We start from the raw sequence: 24,828 nt of genomic DNA, 5'->3' as shown, positions 1-24,828 counted from the left end.
TTCAAAATCTTTAGGTGGTCACGCCAGCTGACCTTTGACCTCATAACTCCTTACGTCCACACAGGGAAAACGCGAGAACATTTTACATTTTTTTCAAAATATATTAATCTAAACATTTAGCTCCGCAATGAATAATGACCAGAATTTGAGTGAAATTATGCAGCTGAACTAAAATTTCTACCACATGCACTGCGCTGCGCGGGTTGAAGTTTCGCGTTTCTGCTCTTACTATTAGACGCGCTAAACGTTCCCAGTCTCAGCAGTCTGCTCGCAATCGCGCGACGGGCATCCTCAGAAGCTCTAATTTCGACTTTTTCTAATTAAAGTGACTGAAAAGGTATACAATTATAAGTTTATTCACAAAAATGAGGGGTTTTATTTCCTCGTACACGCTTCGGCATTGCCCTCGACGCTTAGCGTTAACTCGCACCCTTTTCAACCCGCCCGGATCCAACTCGCCGTACACCAGCTCGCCGATTCTAACCCGTCCGAAACCAATTTGTGATTATTATGACAACCTCATCCTGACAAATCATCGACTCTTATTAACGTCCGACCACAGTCTCCATGTGTATATATAGTCTCTTAGACGCGATGTAATATTCACGACACAACTGACACAAGATACTTGGAATCGACAACGAAAATTGGGCAAAATCATGCAGAACACGTAAGCTTATACAAGACATTGCTAATGCAATGCTATTGCTCGGATGATAAGGTACCTCGAAAGACGGCTTTCGCTACTGCGTACAAATTGTTGGCTATATGACTTACTTGAATTTATTTAGTAATTTTTACATAGTAGAACAATGTCACGGTGTTCTTCATTTAAGAGGAAAAAGAGCAGTTTATTTCGCTAAAATATGGTGAATTTTGGCGAAAAACGTCCCAACTGTCAATAGCCTATTTTTAGCAGGTGCCTGTCAACTCAGTAAAACCTTTAACAACGCAAATTTACAACAGCAGAATTATGATATTTATATAAACTTAGCAAAATTTTTGTCTCTTAGTACTTTTGGTAAAACTAGGAACTATTAAAGAAGTAAGTTTATTTATCAATCTGCAAATTTGAATATCGCCTATCCGTCAAAATGGTGAGGTGGCACACGACTTTGGGAGTTATCGACTTGTATTGTTAAAACAGGTTCGAGGGAATATCCTCTCTAAGATAAGTGAATCTTCTGACGATGGACCGTCTGGCTTACACAACAGTGCATTGAGCGTTGTTTATGTACATTCGGCTTAACTGTTGGTATACAAACATTCAGCCCAAATGGATTTGACGTCCGATTTTTGTTTTGTTGGTTTTTTTGTTGTTTTTTTTTGTTTTGTTTTTTTGCCGTTGGACAAGGACTTAACGCCAAAGGAATTAATTATGTATACAATTATGTATTTTGTTGATTAATAGTACATAGAGTTGTAGAATTGTCATTATTACTTTCAGGTAGCAAAAAACACACAAAATGACTCTTGTTATTGTATCTTGTATCATTTATTCTTTATCCTTTATTTACTAAATATAAATCCATCGGTAGCAAAAGTTCGAAAATAAGGTACATGTATATCTTGCATAGAGAATAGTGCTTCAAAAATAATGAATAACATTACAATAACTTTAAGTTTATAAATTACATATATCACAGATATAGGCTAAAAGGTGAATTCAAATTACACTATACATACATGAAATACGAGCCGAGTCTAAACATTGCGAATCGTCTAGTTCCTATCAGAACATATCAATTAATTCTGAATTTGGAAAGCAAGGAACTGAAGAGGTCTGACTGTCAGCGATGGGATATGCTATGAACTGGCCTTCATAGTGAATAGAATGACTACCCTGACTGTCAGGAAATAACGGAGAAAACTGCGTTCTGCTGAAATGAACCGACGCGTTTGAAGACGGTTGAAGACCGACGTGGGTGAGGTGTTGATGTAACCGGTAATGGCGTTGATGTTATGATGGATGATGAAGACGGTGATGCGAATCTGCACGGGTTGCCCGGAAACCGGAAAGTTGTCGGAGACGAGGATTGGGCAGCAGCGTTGCAAGGCTCGATGTCAAACTGGAGCAAGGGACTAGTAGGTGTGTGAGAGTTGTTGCACGCTTGTCTATTGGCAGGATTTGCCGTAGAGGGCACAGATCGGTGTTCGGTTTGTCTTGGTTGGAGACATGCACGGCGCCACTGTATCCATCTCTGCAAGGATAAAAAAACGAAATGTAAATCAGGCAAGCACAAACATGAATCTCTTGACCAAACTATAGAATTTGAACAATATATGTAGACAATGGTATGAGAGATCTGAATCTCTGAATTTAGAGTAAATAACTTGAAACAAGTCACACGACTTCATTTCGACGTTTTCTTTTTCCGTCAACTTTTATACGAAAAATCAATATTTTCAGTGGGACAAATGAAAAGACTGATAATAGTTTGACTGGGTAACCGCCATTACCATGATAATTTCTTCAGGAAGATCTGTCAAAGCCGCCAGCAGGTGACAAAGGCTGTGAGAGGAATGCTGTGTTGGTGAGTTGAAAGCTTCATCCAGTGTTCTTTCACTGCAAACGTCAATGGAAACACGCTGACTCACGTCTTGCGTACCACTGGCGAATGGACAAAGTCGGCTTTCCCTGCACCTTCTTGGCAAATCTATGAGTGAGAGTATAAACCAAATAATTAAAATGTATTAAAGCGTATGTATGGTGTAATATTTACAATAGTGGAAATGCAGGCAGCTCTCGTTGCCCTTGAAATGCTCACTATGGTCACTTTACTCTAAATTTCAAATTAAATCAGTTCAATTATGGCATCGAGTCATAGTCATACCTTCGGTGGTCGACGCAGTAAATCTTGGACCATTTGCAGAGTCTACTGCTTTCGCTGCACTTTGTCGAATGGTTGGTGGCGCTGTGTAGGTTGCCTCAGCAGGTGACCCACTCGTGTTGGTTGGTGACGTACAGCTGCTATGTCGCTGACTTCTATGGAACAACTCTGGTACCAAACTTGCCAATGGACACTGTGAGAATCTCTCGGGATAGAAGTAAACTTCTAAAGCTCTGATCATGTTGTAACCTGCTTCCATTTTGATGTTCTCCACTCAAACGCAAACCAGAGAGTGATGTACGCACAAGTCTTCCATTTTTTCCTTTTTATGGAGACGGTAACTTTCATCTTTCCGACGAATGAAGTTTTTTAGTTGACGTGTGAAGGTGTTACCATGGTAATTAGTTATCGTTGAAGACAGATCGGTGTGACAGTCTCTGTCTTAACAATCAAAGAGTGTTCAATAGGAAAGCGGTGACATCAATTAAACACAAACGGTCACTGGCGGAAAGTGTAGCAACTGGTTAAGCGAGTACACTTTCACTTGAGGTGTGAAACGCAAGTTGAACACCCCGAACTGGTTATTCTCTCTTTGAAGTCAATCTTTGCCGTTATAATGCTTGACAAGCTTCATCTATACGTTTGTCAAACTAGTCAAATAGCGTATCATAGACATGATATGTGTGAATGGCCAATATTCCTTTTTACAATGCGAGGGCTTGCCGAACGTTACAGTCTGCTTTGAGAAAGCCGAAAACGTTGCGTTAAACAAATGAAACTTTATGAATCTCATCGTCGTCACTGTTCAAACAGAGTAAAAACGAAGTCAGCCACAATGTTGCGTAGATAAATGTTGACACGAACTTTATCAATGGTGTAGTATAATAGATCAAGAAAGTGTGATTGATGAGACAGCAATGAGAGACAACCACGATTTGTTGTTTTATCTTTATAGACGTACCATACTCAACAACATGAAAATCATCCTTGGAGATCGTCATATTCTGTAACAATTGTGTTTTTTTATTTATCTTCCTATAATTACTGATAACCTTTTCGCCGGACATCCAAACACACGACCGTTTTCCCTAAGCAACCACTGCCTAAAAGGTTTATTTAACACGGCACTAGTATATCGTTCACATGCAAAGCGTTGTATAAAAGACGAGTTTACTTTACTGAAATTGCAATTTCACTTTGCCGAAGATAAAAATGTCACACTATCATTTTCTGAGTATCTGCTTAATGTCAGTCCAGTAGTGAAGTACAAAGGATGCATCTACCCTAGGCCTCGAATTCAGTCTTGCTACCAACAATCACAGTCAGATTGCTTGCCTGATCAAAATGAAGAAAACTACCTCTGTACAAATTTCGGAAGAGATTGACAAACTTCCTTGTCTTTTTGAAGGTACTCGTTAATATATCAATTGTCTAACGCGTTCAGAAGGCAGTGTACATCTATAAGTATTTGATCAATGATAACAATCATCACTTGAATTCCCCAATCATTAATGGAACCGTGCAGCCGATCCCTGTCAACATGTCGCCGTTGACGACTCGTTTGTGGTAGAAAATTTGAACCACGGAGGAACGAAGCTAACCCAACTTGAATGATGACGTAAGGTAGTCACTCTGTACGAATTTAGAAACAGATTGACAAGCTCTTCTTATTGTTTTCGTGAAGGGTGACTGTTAATATATCAATTGTCCGGTGTGTTTAGAAGGCGGTGTTGATCGATTAGGTTTATCACAGTTAATGATACCACTTATCACCTCCCCAACCACTTCAAAGGAACTTGCCGACCGAACTTGTCAACATCAACAAGCCCTATTTACGCCCCTCCATTATCAGAACAAACCAAAGTCGCGTGCCACATTGGCTTACAGACCGAAGCAACTTTGGATGGTTTACCGATTTTCAGTTGCGTCTACTTTTCAAATGTAAAATCCCGCGGAGAGCGACTAAAAATATGTCGTCAAAATAGTTATAATGTTCTGTTAATGTTTTGATCGCCGTTGAATATCGAAAGTATTAAAACTCAGTAACTTCGTGTAAAGATGGATTTCACAAGACCTGTAAGATAGGAGGACATAACAAATAAAAATGATAATGAAACAACACATTTCATAATATGAGTGTTTTTGTGAAAGACTAACACTTATATGAAAAGGATATTTTCAGTGATTTCTACTGGTGCCCACAGTCCCTCTTCACGTCTTCATACACCGCCAGAAGTTTTTGTATTGTCTTGGGTGGTGTAAAAATTGAAGACATTTGCAGACGCCTTAGCTCTTTTGACTAGTTTTCATCTTAACAGAAAGAGTAACCGATGTGTTTGACGAGTTTTTTTTTCCAACATACCAAGACTCACTGTTATGAATCTGTTCAAAACACGTGTATCGATATTTGTCGGTCAAACAATACGGCGGAACAAACGTTGGACGACATTACAGCAGGCTGATCAGTGACATTGTCGTGGTACCTCGCAGTAAAGCGCAGAAAACGAGCAGCGTCAACAACTGTTCCGGCTTGGCTGGCTTTTCGGTGAGTTTAAACTTCTTGAAATAAAAATCGCTTGCTATAAACATAACAGTTTGATTCAGGGAAGGTAGCTTCCGTACAATGGTGTTGTACATGTTTGCTTGTTTGTGCGTTGTGGAAGAGGAGTGGCCGTGGCAGAACCAATGTTACCTTTTTATTGTAATCTTGATTGGACCGAAGAAGTAGAAACACGATTTTCTATATGGTGAAGTGTAATTTTCGAGTATTGGGTTTTCTCTATGTGTTTGACGTTCTGTTAAGGTGCCTATACCACCCGTTCTGAAATATTCAATTTTAAAAATTAAAGTTTACTGTCTGTAACACATTCTAGAAATAATTTCAAATTATTCTTGAAGATCACAGTCAGGCAATAGCTGTCGTGATTGTTTGAAAAATAGACCATCAATGCAAGACCTTGGCCGAAGGAATGCACCGTACGCTATTGCAACATCTAAACGTAAGCATGGTTACTCAAACTCCAACCGTGACGTAAGGTAGAAGTTATGCAATCTGTCGGTGTCGACATGTGTTGTGTCTTTTTCTCCTCGTCGTTCATGACAAAGTCACCCGGTTTATGGTCTCTAACATAAGATTTTACGAATTTCATCGAATGATTGCATCATTCCATGCCTGTTTGTAAAGTGCAGACTTGCATTCGTGCGGTATCCCGAAAGAAATCCGAAAATGGCGCACGTTGTTTACACCTGCCACGTGTCAATCACTCTCTTGTCGCGGCAACGTTTACTTCAAAAGTCACTCATCGTTTAGCAAAACTTGGCGGCAAAATCAAAAGATGCACACTTCGATAAATAGTGGATCTGAGTCTACACGGCACATTTGTACAGCATCCGTTGAGAGTTGAACATTGTCTTCAGAGTCGCCAAACATCGTTTCCTTAAGTCGAAGTCAATAAGTGGCCAACAATCGCTGAAGACCAGCGAAGCAGTTCTTCCAGTGACGACAGTAAGAAGAATCAACTAGACTTATCCACAGTGCAACCTTCTACAGTTCCAGTAACGACAGATCTCACTTCACCAACTCTAAGGAAAGGTAAGTAGCAAATACAAATAAATCGCTTGTCACAAAAAGACACTTTTCCGGGATGTTATAGGGTTTAACGAGTCATTTTCGTTACGGGAAATGGGAAGTTTCCACAAGCCAAATTTTTCGGAAAACTGAATTAAATCTACTTCACTGTATTGCCCAGTACACTCGTCACTTGCTCCCTACAAAGCTAAGCTTAAATATCCTGGGGTTATACGACCTATAAGATACCTCATATTGGATGAAAACAGAACGCTGAAACCGTGAATGTTTTGGTCATTACAAGCCGTCTAACATATACAAAACTTTTTTTTTGAACAGGTACGGTCAAGATGACGAGTAAGAATCTTTATCAGCAGATTAGGACTTGGCAGCCATCTTTTTTCTGTAGTCCATCGTTGATGAGAGTTAGAGAGAAAGCACTGGTTACGGTTTATGATGATTACACCAAGTATCCCGACCCAACGCAAGTCAAGAAAACAGCTGAATTACTTGGTATGACCACTGAACAAGTACAGGTAAGGAATGTGAAGTGCTGTAAGCACTTATGAAATGCACTTCATTTTTGGAATACGTTAACAACATGCTGAGAGTAGAATATATTAAAACTAACATCAGATGGCGCTTTGCTTGGAAAGTGTTGTCATATCTGTTTGTACAATGGTAACGATGTCATAAAACTCACAAACTATACACTGATGTCAAAGACCGAATGTGATAGTAAGTATACTCCTATCGTAGATTACATCGTCAGCACTTATAAACGGTATTTTATTTCTATGTTTCAGTTCTGGTTTAGGGATCGACGTGCACGGGAACGACGACCACGGAGATACATGCAGCGTCTGAAATTAAGAGATACCCGCGTCCAGCTTTGTTCATCTTCCGTTGACAGTGATACAACGACCTCCGATGTATCGTCAACACCGGCCACTCCCACTGAATTAGCCAAGCCCAGCTTTGAATTTCCCGACATGCCATGTATGTTCCAGTCGTCACCTTATTCAACGCCATCACAAAGCCTATCTCCGTCTCCGTCCGCCGGTCACTTCGATCCCATCGAAACCTCCTGGTCAGCCGACACTGTTGACTCCTGCTGGCCGGGACACGTTCCGTGTGTACCTCTTCCATTCCATCGCCGTGTTATCTGTAGTTTACCGAGATATGGTAACGGCTATTCAGCTGTTCCGCAGTTTCCAACCCCACCCCAGTCTCACAGATATCTTCCTCAGAACTGTCAGTAACGTCATTTACCGGTAATGAGTTTCTTAACGCGGACTGGAATATTTATCTGTTATGGTTAAAGTTATTTAATCGCTATTTCAAAAGTTATATTTTAATCATCTAAATGCTAGTTTTCCTTTTTTGGTTCTACATAGACAATATCGAGTTTTAACAATAAATCGATTACTTGTTGAAATAATAAACATGTTGTCTGTCGTGTTCTTTTCACCCAGAGTGTAGGCATTAATTGTACAAGCTAATGTTGTTTGAATCGGCAAAGAAATAATCTCGTTAAATTGAGACCATTACTTTAACGGAACCTGTATTAGCTTTATCACTGTCCATAGGGCGTCATTTCATACTTTTTAAAGCGGCTGTCCTGAATTGCCGGTTCACGCATGTCTACTTGATATTGACTATCCACGTGATGTGAGTCCTTTGCTTTCATTTGAATGTTGTGTTCAGTTAAGGTAGTATGCGCCTCGAAAGTTAAAGACTTAAACTTTTGCCATAACTTTCCTCAATGAATAAATCGACCATTCTCTTTCAAAATCAAGAATAAAAGTTCACCGTGCAAATTTTGGTACTAGAGAAACAAATAACCCGAGATTGTCCGATATTTAAAATCCAAAATGACCGCCACCCCTGTGTTAACTCTGTGGAGAAAAATAAAAATTCCGTTATAAAGTGGATGAAGTGTTGTGAACACACGTGTACATTTGTTTAAGAATGTTGGTAAAATGGTTTTCGGTTACGGAAAGTAGGCGTGGCCTAAACTGCGTTCGCCCTACTGTTTATCCTTATTAAGCTTGCACAAAGTAGAAAGAAAATCGTGATCTATTCCATGTTTTGCTTTAAGAAGGTTAGTTAGAGTTCATCACGCTGATGTCCGTTCGACTTGATTTTCTCTGACAAAAATGAGCCGTTGACAGGGAGTACATAAAATAACTACTATGCCTTTCCACACAGGACCGATATTGTCATGCGTTGCTAAATACCTATCCGACGGATACGATCCAACCACTTCAGGCAATTTCTGTCACTCGTACTTTGTAAGGTACAAGTATTTAATACTTCCAACTTTCTCGCAACAAAACGATAGTTCAAATGTAATAGTGAAATTCAAGTTGTCAAGTTTCTAAAATGGCAAAGCCTGTTTTATTTTCGTTTTCTTGAAGAGTTGGCAACACTAACCTTTTGTGTCAATAGTGATTGGTTGAATCTACTATCACAGAGCAATATAGATACTATTTAGGTAATGATTAAAGGGACAAAGTCGGCCATTTTTTCTCGAATTTGTTTGATACGAGGTACTACTTATATTGTTCGACATGTTGAAAGATACTGAATAAATGGGTGACTATGCATATATTCGACCCTGGTTTTAGACACACACATGAAACTATCGCGAAAATGAAGTAATGGTCATGACCCTTGATTCATTTTTGCAATGGTTTCATTTAATTTGTCTAAAACCGGGGTTGAATATATGCATAGTCACCCATTCATTCAGTATCTATTAAAATGTCGAACAATATAAGTAGTACCTCGTATCAACAAAATGGCCGACTTTGTCCCTTTAAGGGACTCAAAGTTAACTCTGTCACATATATTCAATGGAAGTCCAATATTAGTCTCATTCTTCAAAGGACTCTTGTTACACATTCAAACGACAGGAAAAGACAGCTATGTTCCTCAACGTGTGACAAGTTTGTCGGCGCACCCTTTGTCATAATTACCTGTGAATACCCTAGTCTCCCCTGCACTTGCTGAAACATTAAGAGTGCTTTGAGATTGCCGAAAGTGCTGTGGTAGACATCTGTAACTCGTCACCTTCGTTGTTGTCGCCGCATCACTTCATTTTCCAACTCACTAGTAAGATCGAAGTTGACAACAATGATAAAATGGAAGAGAGGTGACAGTAACTGTTGAACAGTATTCTGTTAGTAATCACAGAAAGTCGGATTGCTCACTTGATCAAAGGCATGAAACCTATTGTTTTCACGAATTCAGAAACCAATTGATAAATCTTCCTATTGTCTTAGGCGAGAAGTACTCGTCAGTATACTAGTAGTATCTGCCCAACGTGTCCTGGAGGCGGTACAACTCTATTAAGCTAATCACACAGTTTGATAAATGCACCGGATATACGCCAGAGATCAAAGATCATCTGATCATGTGATTTGGAAAGGGAAAGTGTTGACGCTGTCACCTTGCAATAGTTTTGAAATGGAACAGCGCCATCACAGTGTGGCTGATCTACAGTTGTTTCATTCTTGTGTTAGTATCAATGATTAAATATTGCTTATCATTCCTTGCAATTTGGAACATAGCGCGAATGAAGCTACTTTCAAAGAGGTCACATGTTGCTTTATCATTTCTGGTACCAAACAGCATGGAGGTAGAGCACGTCGACCGACATTAAAAGTGTCATGGACCGTCTTTCTATTTGTCGTATCTTTAAAGCAATGCTAGGGAAACACTGTAAATGGGTAAAACAAAATTAAGACGTTTTCCATTGCTCACATTGTTTACTTTGTTCAACAGATAGGGTCATAGCATTGTAGAATAGTCACTACGCACTTTCTGGGATATTTCTGTGATTATGTATGCTTTGACACATTAAATTATCATAAAATTATGTGATCTGTTGTCGGTCATCGGTCACAACACAAGTCGCCTCCCTTTGTGGCTTTTTGACAGAGTTGACAAGTTTGTCACTTTCACACACAATGTCGGACCATTGCCGTTTGTAAAGTGCCATTTTGCCGCACTCAAATCTTGAAGAAAAGGAGGCCAAGTATGACGCGGTCCACACATCGGACTTGTCAATTATGACGTTGTCGCGGCAACGCTTTTGTTCAAGAGTCACTACTATTTTAAAAAACTTGGCGGCAAAATCAAAAGATGCGCACACTGATAAATAGTGGCTCTGAGTTACCGTCGGCACACCGGTCCAACATCCGTTCACAGTTGAACATCGTCTGCAGAGCTGGTCGCCCAACATTGTTTCGTTCAGTCCTCATTCATTTATTATCAGAGAAAACAGTCCATTGGAGCAGTCCTTCAAATGACGACAACATGAGAATTCAACAAGACTTATCCACAGTGCACTCGTCAACAGTTCCTGTGACGGTAGATCTCACGTCCAATTCTCCACAGAAAGGTAAGCGTTTTCATCCATAACAGAGATTGGACACCATCGCTCCTCAAGCGCTTATACATTAGAAGCGATTTTATGAAACAAATGCGATAACCTCAACAAGAAGACATATTACGCGTCTTACACCCCAGGGAGGTCACAGACCATAAACCACTTGCCGTGCACATCATTATAGCAAAATTGAAGAGGTCATAGATTTGTAGCTCTGAGACACTGTGGTTTTATCTCATTAAAAAGATGTTGCCTTTTTTTTAAAGTTGTGTGTTACCATTACATAAGTGACGTATTCCCAATCCCACAGGTACAACGAAGATGAGAGACAGGCGTCGGTATTTGAAGACAAAAGCTGGGCAGCCATCCTGTTTTCGTGGACCAGCGTTTACGAAAGACAAAGTGACTGCATTGTTGAGGGTTTACAGCGATTATGCCAAGTATCCCGACCCGGCGCGAGTTAAGAAAACAGCTGAATTGCTCGGTCTGACCGTTAAACAAGTAAAGGTAAGGAAAATGTATGTTAAGGTGTTGTTGTTTTTGTTTTGTTGTTGCTGTGAAAGCAAAGAGAACGCGTTAGGTCACCATCGATTCTTGCAATCGCCGGTAAAAATCGGAAAATATGCGGAGTAAATTTGTTGGATGCTTGGTAGACACGTTACTTTGGCAACCAAGAATTCGCAGTACTAAAATGAAAGAAAGCGGAATTGTTCAATATACGTTGCTCTGTCTATTCCTGGATGGGTGTTCTATTTTAAAAGGGGATGATTTCCATGCCAGCACTCTTAACACCCTCCACTAAATGTCCCATCCCTTAAAACTCCCCATTTTTACGTCCTTGTTAGATTATGTGTGTGTTATTTGGGAACGCCTTAATTTTTGCCTGGTAAAGTCATTACTTATTCGCCTTGAAAAGTGCTACTTGAAAATGATTAAAATGTTTTTATTAGGGATTCCGGATAAATGAAAACAACGCGGTAAATGTCAGCAGAGAATCGTAATAATACGTTGCACCCAAAGCGATTTAACATTATGTTTCTATTTTCAGTGTTGGTTTCGGAATCGACGTGCACGGGAGCGACAACAAAGGAAGTATATGCAGTATATGGAGCTGAAAGATACCCTTTTACAGTCTTTTTCGCCATGTGTCAGCAGCCCAGAGTCCACCGACACTCGTTCAACGACAAGTGCCACTCCTTGTGATTCCAACCAGATCTGCTTTGAATTTCCCAGCATGCCCCGGGCGTTCCAGTCATCACCCGATTCAGCACTGTCTCCGAGCTTACCCCCGTCTCCACCCAGTCACTTCGATCCCATCAAACCCTCCTACAACTTGACCTGGTCACCTGACGCTGTTGACTCCTGCTGGCAGGGACACGTTCCGTGTGTACCACTTCCATTCCATTGCGCTGTTATCTGTGGTTTGCCGAGATATGGTAACGGCTATTCAGCTGTTCCGCAGTTTCCAACTCCACCCCAGTCTCACAGATATCTTCCTCAGAACTGTCAGTAAATACGAGGAACTATCGTGCAATTGTTAACTTTCGCTTGTTTTTCAATGTTGGTTACTAGTGGATATGCGTCAGTTAACGTGTAGTTTTAGTAGAGATTTCGTCATTTGCATGCAAATAAATAAATATTCCATTTGCTTCATACTTCTCTCTAGTTCTTGTGTCTTTTTTAAATAAATAAATAGAAAAAGAATCTTGCACAGCAGTGTTGTTGTCAATTTTGAGTGTTAAGTGTGTGTGTCGATTCTATTAAAAAGTAGTGATATCAAGGAAATTTTACCGAGAAATTCATCTCCATTACTCTGCAGGCCCCAGCACTGAGCCAGAAAATTACGATTTCTTTAAAGACACTAACATTGCTTATCTGTCATGACAGTGGCCACAATCAAACGTTTCATCCGAAAAGAGAGAAAAGACTCACGTCACGGAAAGAAAATATCATTCTTCAAGTTGCCGATTCAGCGTACTTAGTGCGCTTATATTATAGCATGGACTGTGGAATCTTCTACTGTCTATGTTAAAGGAGTCACGATGGTGTCACTGATCTTTGCAAATGTCTTACATTGATGTCAAATTATGATTGTTCTTTGACTGACAAAAACCTCAAAAAATTGCTGAACAATTTACAGGAGCCCCGATCAGATTTCGTTACGTTGATTAAACTTTGCTGTGCTATACTACCACAGCCTCGTCCAACACATCATTAATACTTCCTGTAAAGTTGAAAACTAGAGAATTGGCTAATATGCCTGCCAGTGTTGTCACCTTTTAATACCTCATCAGAAAATAAAATGTCTGGCACTTCAAGACGTACGAAAGTGTTTCGGTAAAAAGAACGCAAAATACGCTAAATGTCTTGCAACACAGCTAATGTTTTACATATTTCAATGAAAATTACAATCGTAAAGACAGATGTAAGGGTTCTACACACAGTATTATGTATTCCGATTACCAGTGTCGTGGGGCATGGGTACAGTTGATATGTTTAACACAGAGCTATGTGTTTCCTAAAATTTCGCTCTGCACCTAAGACATGCGAAAGTGTTTCGGTAAAAAGAACGCAAAATACGCTAAATGTCTTGCAACACAGCTAATGTTTTACATATTTCAATGAAAATTACAATCGTAAAGACAGATGTAAGGGTTCTACACACAGTATTATGTATTCCGATTACCAGTGTCGTGGGGCATGGGTACAGTTGATATGTTTAACACAGAGTTATGTGTTTCCTAAAATTTCGCTCTGCACCTATGCGCCCCATAGACGTGTGTGTTATACGCGTGCAGGCGCATATACACACGTCCGTGCGGCGCGTAGGTGCAGAGCGGAACTCGAGAAAACAGGCGAATGTGTTTTAAGGTAGCATGCACCTCGAAAAAACTTTCGCTCAAAATTTCCTGAACGAAACGTTCAACCATTCTCTTACCAAATCAACGATAAAAATCGGGGATCACCGTGCAAAGTTTGGAGCTAGCGAGACAAATTACCCAACATTTTGAGACATTTGAAATTCAAAATGGATAAATCGGACGATACATATAGTTTTTAGTAAGCTACTGCTTCTATTCGCCTGTGATAAGGGTCATGACACATGTAGTGCAAGAAAGTGACCCTACAGCACTCATTCGGCGTAATCTCAATGGTAATTAAAGGTGTAGATGTCAAATAGCAAAGTTAGGATCCTCCTTATGACATCATGACTATGTGATTGCTTAAAATTCGTTCGAAGTAATTCCGCTGCTCACCATGCGCTGCTCACCAACACAGGCAAAATGATTCACGCATGCCCAAAAAAGTACTTCGGACGGTAGTTGGCGATCATCCGTTACATGAATTCAAGAAAATAAGTTTTCACTTCACGTCTAATTATCAACATAAACGTCGGATAATTTTGAAAGAAAAAAAGGAAAGTCTGTGAGAAAGGGGATTCATTTTCATTTTGACGAAATCAAAACAAACACGTTTTGAACTAATTTGGGATAATTGGATGGTGAAGTTGTCTTTAAAATCTACAAATGTTAGCTCATCTGCGTTTCTTTTGATATTACACACTTGTTTTTATGAGTAATATGCGATATTGCAACATTCAGCTATATGGCACCTAACACTTTTGAGAAATTTGCAAAATATGAAAATCCAGTTATCCCAAATTAGTTCCTTTCGTGTTAACAATCTAAGTTCACTAACTTATTTTTGCTGAAGAGATTTTTCTAAAACAGACCTGTACGCTCTTCGTTTGGCGTTCATAATACTATATGAGACTTGTACACATGTCAAATGACGTAAAGTCACTACATTGTGGAAGTTCCGCCGCGCAACTGCAGTTTAGGTAAAAATGTTACAGGTCCAATATGAATATAGACATTGAGAATTTATTTTAGCCAGCACGAAAATAGGGAAATCTGTAAAGTGTTTAAATCGGTATTTAAGGCGTTAGTGAAAATATTTTGACTCCCAACATTTTGATGTCGTCCAATGGTTCTAATATTAGTAATAATTGAACAAAATCCAGAACCGTTTTGTCCCATATTATGTCTTTAATCTCAAAAAAAATCTAAAAATGAATGAATGCCATTAAATTTTCGTAAAACAAGTTGGCCTTGTAATGGGGCAGGAGCTACAACTGTTGATAATTTTTCAATATTTCTATGCAATGTAGCAAACACAGTTTCTTGGTGTCTCTCTACAGCATGCTGCTGAAAAACACAATATTCAGTTTATCAACAAATCCCGTTTGTCTAAATATTAGTGATAATTGAATGATGCAAATGCACGGTACACTTAGGCTGTGTTTGCAAGCTGAATATTGGATAGCTCAACATGCTGTAGGGAGTAGAACAAGAACGCAATTGTATAAACTGAACAAAAATATTTTCAAAATAAAAGTTAATACAGCTACTGCCCTGCTACTACATACTGGCAGTGACAGTGATACATGTAGCTCTGACTCTGATGTAGTTTAAGAAGAGTTTCGGTCATAGGACACTCGATTGACAGTGAAACATACATCTACTTGTACACAAGATCCAGCCAGAGAGCAACACATAGAAGACTAAGGGACTAACAGTTACCATGGATTTTTGAATTCTGGCATATGAGAACAATCAAATATTAGAGAAAAAAGATGGGGTCACCATACTTGATCTTATACAAATGTACGATGAAAAGTCAGTTTTTCTAAAATAATTTAAAATCAATATAAAACCATTCATTTCAAGTTCATGCTACACGTAATATGTAAAGTACATATCAGGGTTTTCAAACCGGATCATCGTTAAGTGTGGTTTTTGTATTGTTGTGATGATAATAGTGGCGATAGTGAATACAAATGCCATGATACGATCGTGCCACAAAGGTGAATGTGTACCTTAATATCCAAACCACAGCGATAGTGTCATTAGTTTCTGTAGAATTGATTGACTGGCCGGTGGATATATTACTTCAGCAGGCCGAAAAGGGAAACAATCTGTCTGTCTGTCTCCCTCCCTCCCTCTCTCTCTCCCTCCCTCCCCCCCTCTCTCTCTCTCTCTCTCTCTCTCTCTCTCCTCTCTCTCTCTCTCTCTCTCTCTCTCTCCTCTCTCTCTCTCTCTCTCTCTCTCTCTCTCTCTCTCTCTCTCTCTCTCTCTCTCTCTCTCTCTCTCCTCTCTCTCTCTCTCTCTCTCTCTCTCTCTCAGTCATTGACAAGCAAATACAGGGCACAATTATTTAAATATTTCCTTATTTGCATCCCTGTAACTTTGTGTTGTCAGTTCTACCTAAACATTTACGGATATTAATCCAGTTTATGCATAAATGTTTACGGAACACATAGACTAGAGCTAATTTCAATAATGAACCCCCTGATAAGAACGGAGATACATCGAGATATTGACCGATCAGCTCACGTGCTAACGGTATATCGCTAAATTCAATGGTCAACAATATTTTGACATAGTACACATTTATGGACAGTATGTAAGGTTGGCCACTAAACGTTAACATATCTGTATGCATGATTTGGCGTGAAACAAGATATTGATTTAATTAGTTTTTGTTTTCACCTTTAGGCTTTTATCTTTGATTTCTTTCTTTATCATAATTCAATCCAAATTTTATTTCCATCGCATATAGACATAGCTATTCTCAGCTGGATAGATCCTCACATACGGAACTGTTAGATAATACTGCCCATATATATTTTTAATTAAGGTAGCATGCGCCTCGAAAGTAAAAGACTTAAACTTTCCCTCAAAGAACCTTTCAGTCATTCTGTTTTAAAATAAAGAATAAAAACGGGAGCAACGTGCAAATTTTGGTTCTGGAGAGACAAATTACCCAAGGGTTACTGATGAAATTTGAAAATGGACGCCATCGCTGTGTTAACTCTATGGAGCAAAAGAAGATTTCTATTTTCAAAAAAGACTAAGACGGTGAAACTTTCTTCTTGCTCAAAGACCTTCAAAATGACACCCACAAGTAGTAGATTAGAGAAATGAAAAATTGAAACATTTGGCTCACCGATGGCAAATTAAAATTTCAGCTGAGACAGACTAGTTGTTATGACAGAGCAATTTCTACTTTAAGCGGGGAACACTTTTGATAGATTACGTCCTTTTCTCCTTCATTACGATGACAGTGAAAGGGAACGTAGAGCAACCAGTGTACATCACGTGTTAAAAAAAAAATCCCCAGTGTCAACGTTTTAAGCCGAATCGATTCACAAACACACACACGGACACTCTCGCGCACGCACACTCACCTCCCAAACGCATAACCAAATTCAAGAGCGATAACAGTAATTAAAAGATTCTTATTTCGTGACCATGTTTTATTTTTTTATTACTCATGAAAATGATATTTACAGTCTTCGCAAAATTGTAAAGGAATATGAAGAAAATGAAATATACAAATGATGAAATCTCTGAAACCATACTTAAACACAATAATCTCAGCTGAAGTTATGAACATTAACTACAAGTGAAAGTTAACAATTGCACGATAGTTCCTCGTATTTACTGACAGTTCTAAGGAAGGCATCTGTGAGACTGCGGTGGAGTTGGAAACTGCGGAACAGCTGAATAGCCGTTACCATATCTCGGTAAACCACAGATAACACCGCAATGGAATGGAAGTGGTACACACGGAACGTGTCCCTGCCAGCAGGAGTCAACAGCGTCAGGTGACCAGGTCAAGTTGTAGGAGGGTTCGATGGGATCGAAGTGACCGGGTGGAGACGGAGGTAAGCTAGGAGACAGTGCTGAATCGGGTGACGACTTGAACACACAGGGCATGCCGGGAAATTCAAAGCTGGACTGGTTGGATTCACTAGGAGTTGCACTCATCGTTGAATCACTGTGGACGGACTGTGGGCTGCTGACACACGGCGAATATGGCTGTAAAAGAGTATCTCTTAGCTCCAGATACTGCATATACCTCCTCTGTCGTCGCTCTCGTGCACGTCGATTTCTAAACCAACACTGAAATAAAAAAAAGAAAACGTTTAATAGGCTGAAGCTGCCGCATATAGTCATCATACTGTCAGATAACTGACGTTTATCTACTCTACTTGCTTTCATCAGTCCTGAACAGCTGTCATAAAATCTTGTTACTTTTAAAAGAGTACGTACTAAGAGACATTTAGTAATCTACCAGGCAATAATGTAAGAGTTCCTAAATAATGCACTTACAACCCACTATAGAGACATCTTGTACAAACACTTGACTGGAACTTTTAGGGATTGAACATTCAGTTGAGGTTGTTCAAGACTTTGATAAAATAAGTCCAAAATTTCCAGGAATCAGAATCTCTTTTGCAAGAGCAACAGGCAGGAAAGTATGAAACAAAATTTTAATCATTACATTTTCCCGTTTGACTGTCCATCGTGTATGGGTCCATATACTTTGCCATTGAAACAATTGGTTACAAAATCTACCTAGTTCATTCTCTTTATAAACAACAGCAAAATCATGAAATTTTCTTACCTGTACTTGTTTGGCGGTCAGACCGAGCAGTTCAGCCGTTTTCTTGATTTGTGTCGGGTCGGGATACTTGGTGTAGTTGTCATAAACCTGCAACAATGCAGTCACTTTGTCTTTCGTAAACGCTGGACCACGAAAGCAAGATGGCTGCCCAGCCTCTGTCTCCAAATACCGATGGCTGTCTGTCATCTTCATTGTATCTGTTGGATTGGGTAAGGAGTATTAGAAGAATTTGTCGAAATCGTAAAATCTCGTTTCTAAGAGGTAAGCCAGTGTGTGAGTCTTGCAAATCTATGACATCTCCCACTTAGCTTTTAAGGTGGCATTAACTTTTCAACTTTTGCTCAAACTTTCCTCCAGGAATTTTCCAACCATTCTCTTTCAAAATCAGAATAAAAATCGGTTTGGTACGATACCTGAGAAACAAATTACCCAAGATTCACCGCTATTTGAAATTCATAATGGCCGCCATCCCTGTGTTTACTCTATACATGACAGTAAAATTTCTGATTTTCGAAGAACGTAATAGGACAGAAAGTTTCCTTAAAGCAAGAGCTTTTAAATGAACCCCCACAAGTGGTAGATCAGATAAGAATTGCAAAAGTTTGAGAGTCCGAATATCTATCTACCCCCGAGGCACATTAGGGGTTCAGTCTGTGATCTCTCTGAGGTGTGAGTCGCTTCTGCCTTACTTTCAGTAAATGTTTTTGGTTTCTTGAAGGAAACAACTTCAAATTTAGAAGCGCCAGGTATATCGTTGATGCCCATATTTGAAACTTTTTTGTCTACATGATAACACTTACCTTTCCTTGGAGTTGGTGAAGTGAGATCTATCGTTACTGAAACTGTTGACAGCTGCACTATGGAATAAGTCTAGTTGATTCTTCTTACTGTCGTTAGTTGAAGGACTTCTAGAATGGTTTTCGGGGATTCTCTGGCAATAAGTGACACTGACCGAAAGAAACGATGTTTGGCGACTCTCAGCAGGACGATGTTCAACTCTCAACGGATGCTTTACGAGTATGCCGAGGGTAACACGGAGCCACTGTTTATCAGAATGCTCATCGTTTGATTTTGCCGTCAACTTTTGTTCAACTGGTCGAGCGACTTTTGAACAAAAGCGTTGCCGCGACAACGGCATGATTGACAAGTCCGACGTGTGGACCGCGTCATGTTCGGCCGCCTTTCCTTCCGTAGAAGGCGATGATCCGCCTTTGTTCGTGAAAGTGACAAACTTGTCAACGAATTACAAGGGGACTTCTTTGATCACCGACAAATAAGGAAAAGTCTGACAATATCCCGTGCTGTACCAATTCTGTGTGACAAGGTATTGTACACATGACATCACTGAATAAGAAAGTGCGTAGCAACTACTCCGTGCTTCATGACCCTATCTATAAACAAAGTAAATCACACCCAACACAGTCGACTCAAGAGTGCGCCGAGGTGACCCGCTCTTGCGGGACAACGGGGTCAGTTTTGGGGATATGTCGCAAGGGCGCGTCTTGGCGGCAAACACTGGAATAAGCAATGTTTAATCATTAATACTGCGACAAAAAACCCGGCGAACCACAGTACCTCAACTTCAACCTTGCCTGATTTTATTGTTTCAAAAATGTCTAAAAGGGCCATACTTTATTCTGTCGTTTAATATGGACCATTCCAAGGTGAAAAACACATCATATAATCAACACTACCCTTTTCCACAGTCACACGGTGATCTTTGCTCTCTGGCGTATATCCTGTGCAATTAACAAACTGTTTAATTGGTTTGATAGATCTGTACCGCCCTCCAACAAGTCGGGTCAATTGTACGCTGACAGGTATTTGACGTGAAACACAAAAGGGAAGAACTTATCAATCGGTTTGTCAATTCACAAAAACATAGCTTACGCTCACTCCTTTTGATCAAGCAAGCAATCCGACTTTTACTTTCGGCGAAAACACCTGAATCAGAAGTGAAAGCTGATACTGCATTTCTGTGGCAGCTTGCAAACTGATTTCACTCAAAATAATGCTATTGTACATCTCGGCGCTAGTGAAAGTCGCACTGGTGAGACACAGAACTACGATTTTAGAGATATTTTCACAGAAAACATCATGATCTACATGAGCAAAATGATGTTAGAACACTACAGGTTCCGGCTGGAGAAATATTTGCAGCGATCTTGATTTGACCCAAGGCTTTGATGAAACTTACGACGAGTTTACTTTTCGCTTTTAAAGTTAAAAACTAAAGAGGGAAAACAGAGATTTTCCGCTATTACAGGCTAGTCATGATATCTTTCAAGAGTCCATATCTATATTTACCATTCACCAGTTGTCGTCAACATTGCTCTATAACAATTTTCTGGAATATAAAGAGACAACGACGAAAAAGACAAGTTACAAATGTCGAGCACAACAATTTCGGCCTTCTCAGAGCACAGTTCGCGGCGGCAAGGGCAAAAGACACTCGAGCGTTCACAGGTAATTAAGCCGAAGGGTTCGGCGACAAACTTGTCAATCGTTGCGAAACGCCGGCGACCTTTTAAGTTAAGTAAAAGCGTGACTGGGCCTCAGAAAGATATACTGTAGTGGACTTTTTTTTTAATATTTAAAACATACTTAACTTAGAATAATAATTTCCCAATTGTATCGATTTTGCTCTTCATTCAGTGTATTCACGTAAGTACCGTGTGATTGCGGGCTCCAACCAACCCTTTTGATAATTATGAAAGGATAATATCGCGAACCCATAACGCAAAATCAACGGTGGTTCTGCCATTTTTGAAACTGCGGTTTTGCGGCGAGACATCTAACTTTTAACTCACAGTCATCCGTTTTCAGGGCAGATAGCGCTTGATACGCTTGATAAGTATATGGAGATTCAAATGTGCATGCATGTCAATCACTTGTCGACCCAAGAGACATGGTTTGTTTTGATGCACACTTTCTACAACAGAGCCGTTAATTGGGCGTGTTGACAAGTATGAGCAGCGATAGTGTTCCTGAAATGACCTGAGAAGTGACACTTGATCACTAATTCTCGGATCACTTTGCGGAAAGTTGCCGCCCCTACTTGCCAAAACGCCCTGTTAACATTTCGTTTTGTTGTCAAAGAAAACGAAGTCGCGTGCCACACTGAGGTAAATGGCATGCATATATTCATATTAAAAGGCTTAGTTCTGAATTATCTACTATTATAAAATCTATACGGGAGTCAACTACGACTGAATGCAGTCAAATTCTTTTGATCAAAGGGGTATGCCGACAGGCTGTCATGAGATATGTAAGCACCGACAATCTTCTGGCAAAACAGACAATTGAACTGATCACTTTCTATACTTGTCCAGGTTTTATGAATAAACATTGCAGCGATTGCCCTAGGCAAAGTCTACGTTGTGAAATTGTAAACCATATTACCTTCTATCATTAACACAAGATTTGATCAGAGATTGTCTACTTTCACACAAGTGACCACACACAAAGTGAATTTTCTCCAAACAAGCAGACAGCTTTAAAAAATAGTGTTGAAAATCGTAAAAGAAATTACGTTAAATGTGTTGAGGAAGCAAATCTTTCCCGCCAATCAAAGTTCTATAAGTCGGGTCTCTCAGTATCAGCGAAGGCGGAGTCCAATCTTTAGGTAGTCACGCCAGCTGACCTTTGACCTCATAACACTTTTATAAAACGAGAAAACATTTTACTTTTTTTTTTCAAAATATGTTCATCTAAACAATTTTTACTTTGCAATGAATAATGTTCAGTAAAAAACCTGTGAATTTGAGTGAAATTATGCTGCTAAACTAAATTTTCTAACACCTGCACTGCGCTGCGCGGATTGGAGTTTCGTTCTGTGCTATGAGCGGACGCGCTGAACGTTCCCATTCTGCGATCGCGTGACGTGCATCCTCAAAACGCTAGAATTTCGACTTTTTCTGGTTATATTGATGAAAAAAGGTGTATAGTAATAAATTTTTCACAAAATGAGAGCAGTTATGTCCTTATACATAATATGCTTCGGCAATGTCTTCGACGCTACGCGTTTTGGACAATACCTCCGCTGCAAAGTACTCGGACATAAGTTCCGGTATTTTGTAAATAACGCTATATATTAGATGGTATTAAGATGTCAATAGTAATTTTGGAGGGAAATTCGTAATGATGTGAACTAAAAGATTTGTATCCTGGGCTGGAGAATAGCAATGCTTGAAGTGGGTTTTCTTATTGGTTATTGTTAAGGGTCTCTCGATGGCAACAACGGGAAAGTGTGACTGGCCACTGTCGAAATATTCACTGGTGCCACATGACTAATCAATGAATTACATACAGTGAATTCAGCGTTTCTTGTTTTTGCACATTCGGCTTGACTGCTGGAATACAAAACCTTCAACCCGAGTGGATTTGACGTATTTCAGTTATTTGGGTTTTTTTGGTATTTTGTCCGTTTGACAAGTTGAAATTTCTCCGTGAAACTTTAACGCCAAACGAAATAAAGTATGTACATTTAATGTATTTTTGTTGATTAATAATACAATATATACTAGAATTCTCATTATTACTTTCAGGTAGAAAAAATTACACAAAATGACTCTTATTGTTGTATCTTGCATCATTTATTCTTTATTTACAAAAAATAAATCCCTTGGTAACAAAAGTTGGAAAATAAGGTATATCCTACATAGAGAATAGTGGTTCAAAAATTTTGAATAACATCGAAAAAAACTTATAGTTTATACATTAGATAGTCTAGTTCCCATCAAAACATATCAATGGACACTGTATCGAGAGAGCAAGGAACTGAAGAGGTCTGACTATCAGCGATGGGATATGCTATGAACTGGCCTTCATAGTGAATAGAGTGGCTACCCTGACTGTCAGAAAATAACGGAGAAAACTGCGTTCTGCTGAATGAACCGACGCGTTTGAAGACCGACCTTGGTGAGGTGTTGATGTAACCGGTACTGGCGTTGATGTTGTGATGGATGATGAAGACGGTGATGCGAATCTGCACGGGTTGCCCGGAAACCTGAAAGTTGTTGGAGACGGGGATTGGGCAGCAGCGTTGCAAGGTTCGATGTCAAACTGGAACAAGGGACTAGTAGGTGTGTGGTAGTTGTTGCACGCTTGTCCGTTGGCAGGATTTCCCACAGATCGCTGTTCGGGTTGTCTCAGTTGGAGACCTGCACGGCGCCACTGAATCCATCTCTGCAATTGAAAAAAAAAACGAAATTTAAAACAGGCAAGCTCTGATATGAATCTCTTAACCAAAATATCCATTTGGAATAATTATATGGACGTCAATGGCACGGGAAATCTGAATCCCCCGAATGTACGAACATTGACGTACGTCCGTGGTATGAAACAAATGACTATAAACAAGTCACATGGAAAGACATGACTTCGACATTTCTTTTTCCGTAAACTTTATTTTTTCATAGACGTGAAACTCGACATGTTTTGATAAATTTGCCAAAGAAGAAACACTACTATGTTAAGTGGGGCAAATAAAAAACCCTCTGATAATATTTTGACCGGGTAAACGCTATTACCATGATAGTTTCTTCGGGAAGATCTGTCAAAGCCGCCAGCAGGTGACAAAGGCTGTGAGAGGAATGCTGTGTTGGTGAGTTGAAAACTTCATCCAGCGTTCTTTCTCTGCAAACGTCGACGGAAACACGCTGACTCACGTCTTGCGTACCACTGGCGAATGGACAAAGTCGGCTTTCCCTGCATCTTCTTGGTAAATCTATGAGTGAGAGTAAACCAAATAATTAAAATGTAGTTAGCGTATGTATGTTGTAATATTACAACAGTGGCAATGCCGGCAGCTCTCGTTGCCCTTGAAATGACGCTCCACGTACTATGGTCACTTCACTCTAAATTTCCCTTGAAATGACGCTCCACGTACTATGGTCACTTCACTCTAAATTTCAAATTAAATCAGTTAAATTATTGTGTCGAGTCATATCTTACCTTCGGTAGTCGACGCAGTAAATCTTGGACCATTTGCAGAGTCTACTGCTATCGCTGCACTTTGTTAACTGGTTGGTGGCGCCCTGTAGGTTGCCTTAGCAGGTGACCCACCGGTGTTGGCCGGTGACGTACAGCTGCTATGTCGCTGACTTCTACGGAACAACTCCGGTACCAAACTTGCCAGTAGACACTGTGAGAATCGCTCGGGATAGAAGTAAACTTCTAAAGCGCTGATCATGTTGTAACCTGCTTCCATTCTGATGTTCTCCAATCAAACGCAAACCAGAGAGTGATGTACGCACCAGTCTCACTGTCGCTTTTTATGGAGACGGTAACTTTCATCTTTCCGACGGATGAAGTTTGTTTTGTTGACGTGTGAAGGTGTTACCATGGTAATTAGTTATCGTTGAAGACAGATCGGTGTGACAATCTCTGTCTTAACAACCAAAGAGTGTTCAATAGGAAAGCGGTGACATCACTTAAACACAAAGGGTCAATGGCGGAAAGTATAGCAACTGGTTAAGCCGGTACACTTTCACTTGAGGTGTGAAACGCAAGTTGAACACCCCGAAGTGGTTATACTCTCTTTGAAGTCAAACTTTGCC

The 24,828-nt window shown here is 39.8% G+C and overlaps 2 protein-coding genes and 1 long non-coding RNA gene across 5 annotated transcripts in view; 1 reads left to right on the top strand and 2 right to left on the bottom strand.

Annotated features, from left to right (window-relative positions):
* LOC139150657 (homeobox protein prophet of Pit-1-like) overlaps positions 1 to 12,459 on the top strand; it is a 44,977-nt gene extending 32,518 nt beyond the window's left edge. The window contains exons 1-3 of one of the 2 annotated variants that reach the window (XM_070723090.1): positions 10,608 to 10,807; positions 11,106 to 11,302; positions 11,844 to 12,459. In XM_070723090.1, coding sequence (XP_070579191.1) covers positions 10,723 to 10,807; positions 11,106 to 11,302; positions 11,844 to 12,308 — 747 coding nt within the window. In that variant the 5' untranslated portion in view covers positions 10,608 to 10,722 and the 3' untranslated portion in view covers positions 12,309 to 12,459. Of the gene's footprint in view, positions 1 to 10,607; positions 10,808 to 11,105; positions 11,303 to 11,843 lie in introns of those variants that run through there. The other variant, XM_070723089.1, reaches the window with a different exon arrangement.
* LOC139150658 (uncharacterized) lies at positions 1,938 to 24,528 on the bottom strand. 2 transcript variants are annotated; one of them, XR_011556251.1, is made up of 3 exons: positions 24,224 to 24,528; positions 23,800 to 23,996; positions 1,938 to 2,201 (listed from the first exon to the last, which is right to left on the bottom strand). It is a non-coding gene; the product is annotated as an uncharacterized lncRNA (long non-coding RNA). The 2 variants fall into 2 exon arrangements; XR_011556250.1 differs by lacking the exon at positions 1,938 to 2,201 and adding an exon at positions 23,190 to 23,455.
* LOC139150654 (homeobox protein prophet of Pit-1-like) lies at positions 17,126 to 19,266 on the bottom strand. The gene is made up of 3 exons (XM_070723086.1): positions 19,069 to 19,266; positions 18,269 to 18,465; positions 17,126 to 17,763 (listed from the first exon to the last, which is right to left on the bottom strand). The coding sequence occupies exons 2-3, from the start codon at positions 18,458 to 18,460 to the stop codon at positions 17,311 to 17,313; spliced, it is 645 nt and encodes a 214-aa protein (XP_070579187.1). The 5' UTR covers positions 18,461 to 18,465; positions 19,069 to 19,266; the 3' UTR covers positions 17,126 to 17,310.
* Positions 24,529 to 24,828: the final 300 nt, after the last annotated feature.

The sequence above is a fragment of the Ptychodera flava genome, chromosome 14, assembly GCF_041260155.1.
Source record: "Ptychodera flava strain L36383 chromosome 14, AS_Pfla_20210202, whole genome shotgun sequence".
Lineage (NCBI taxonomy): Eukaryota > Metazoa > Hemichordata > Enteropneusta > Ptychoderidae > Ptychodera > Ptychodera flava.
Note: the sequence above shows the minus strand (reverse complement) of the source record. Positions and strands in the feature narration are given on the sequence as shown.

Bases quoted from the DNA above. Each gene is read 5' to 3' on its own strand.
- LOC139150654 (XM_070723086.1), bottom strand. From the start codon at position 18,460: ATGAAGATGACAGACAGCCATCGGTATTTGGAGACAGAGGCTGGGCAG. The intron at 17,764-18,268 runs GTAAGAAAATTT...TTTTTATTTCAG, and splicing joins TGACCGCCAAACAAGTACAG to TGTTGGTTTAGAAATCGACG.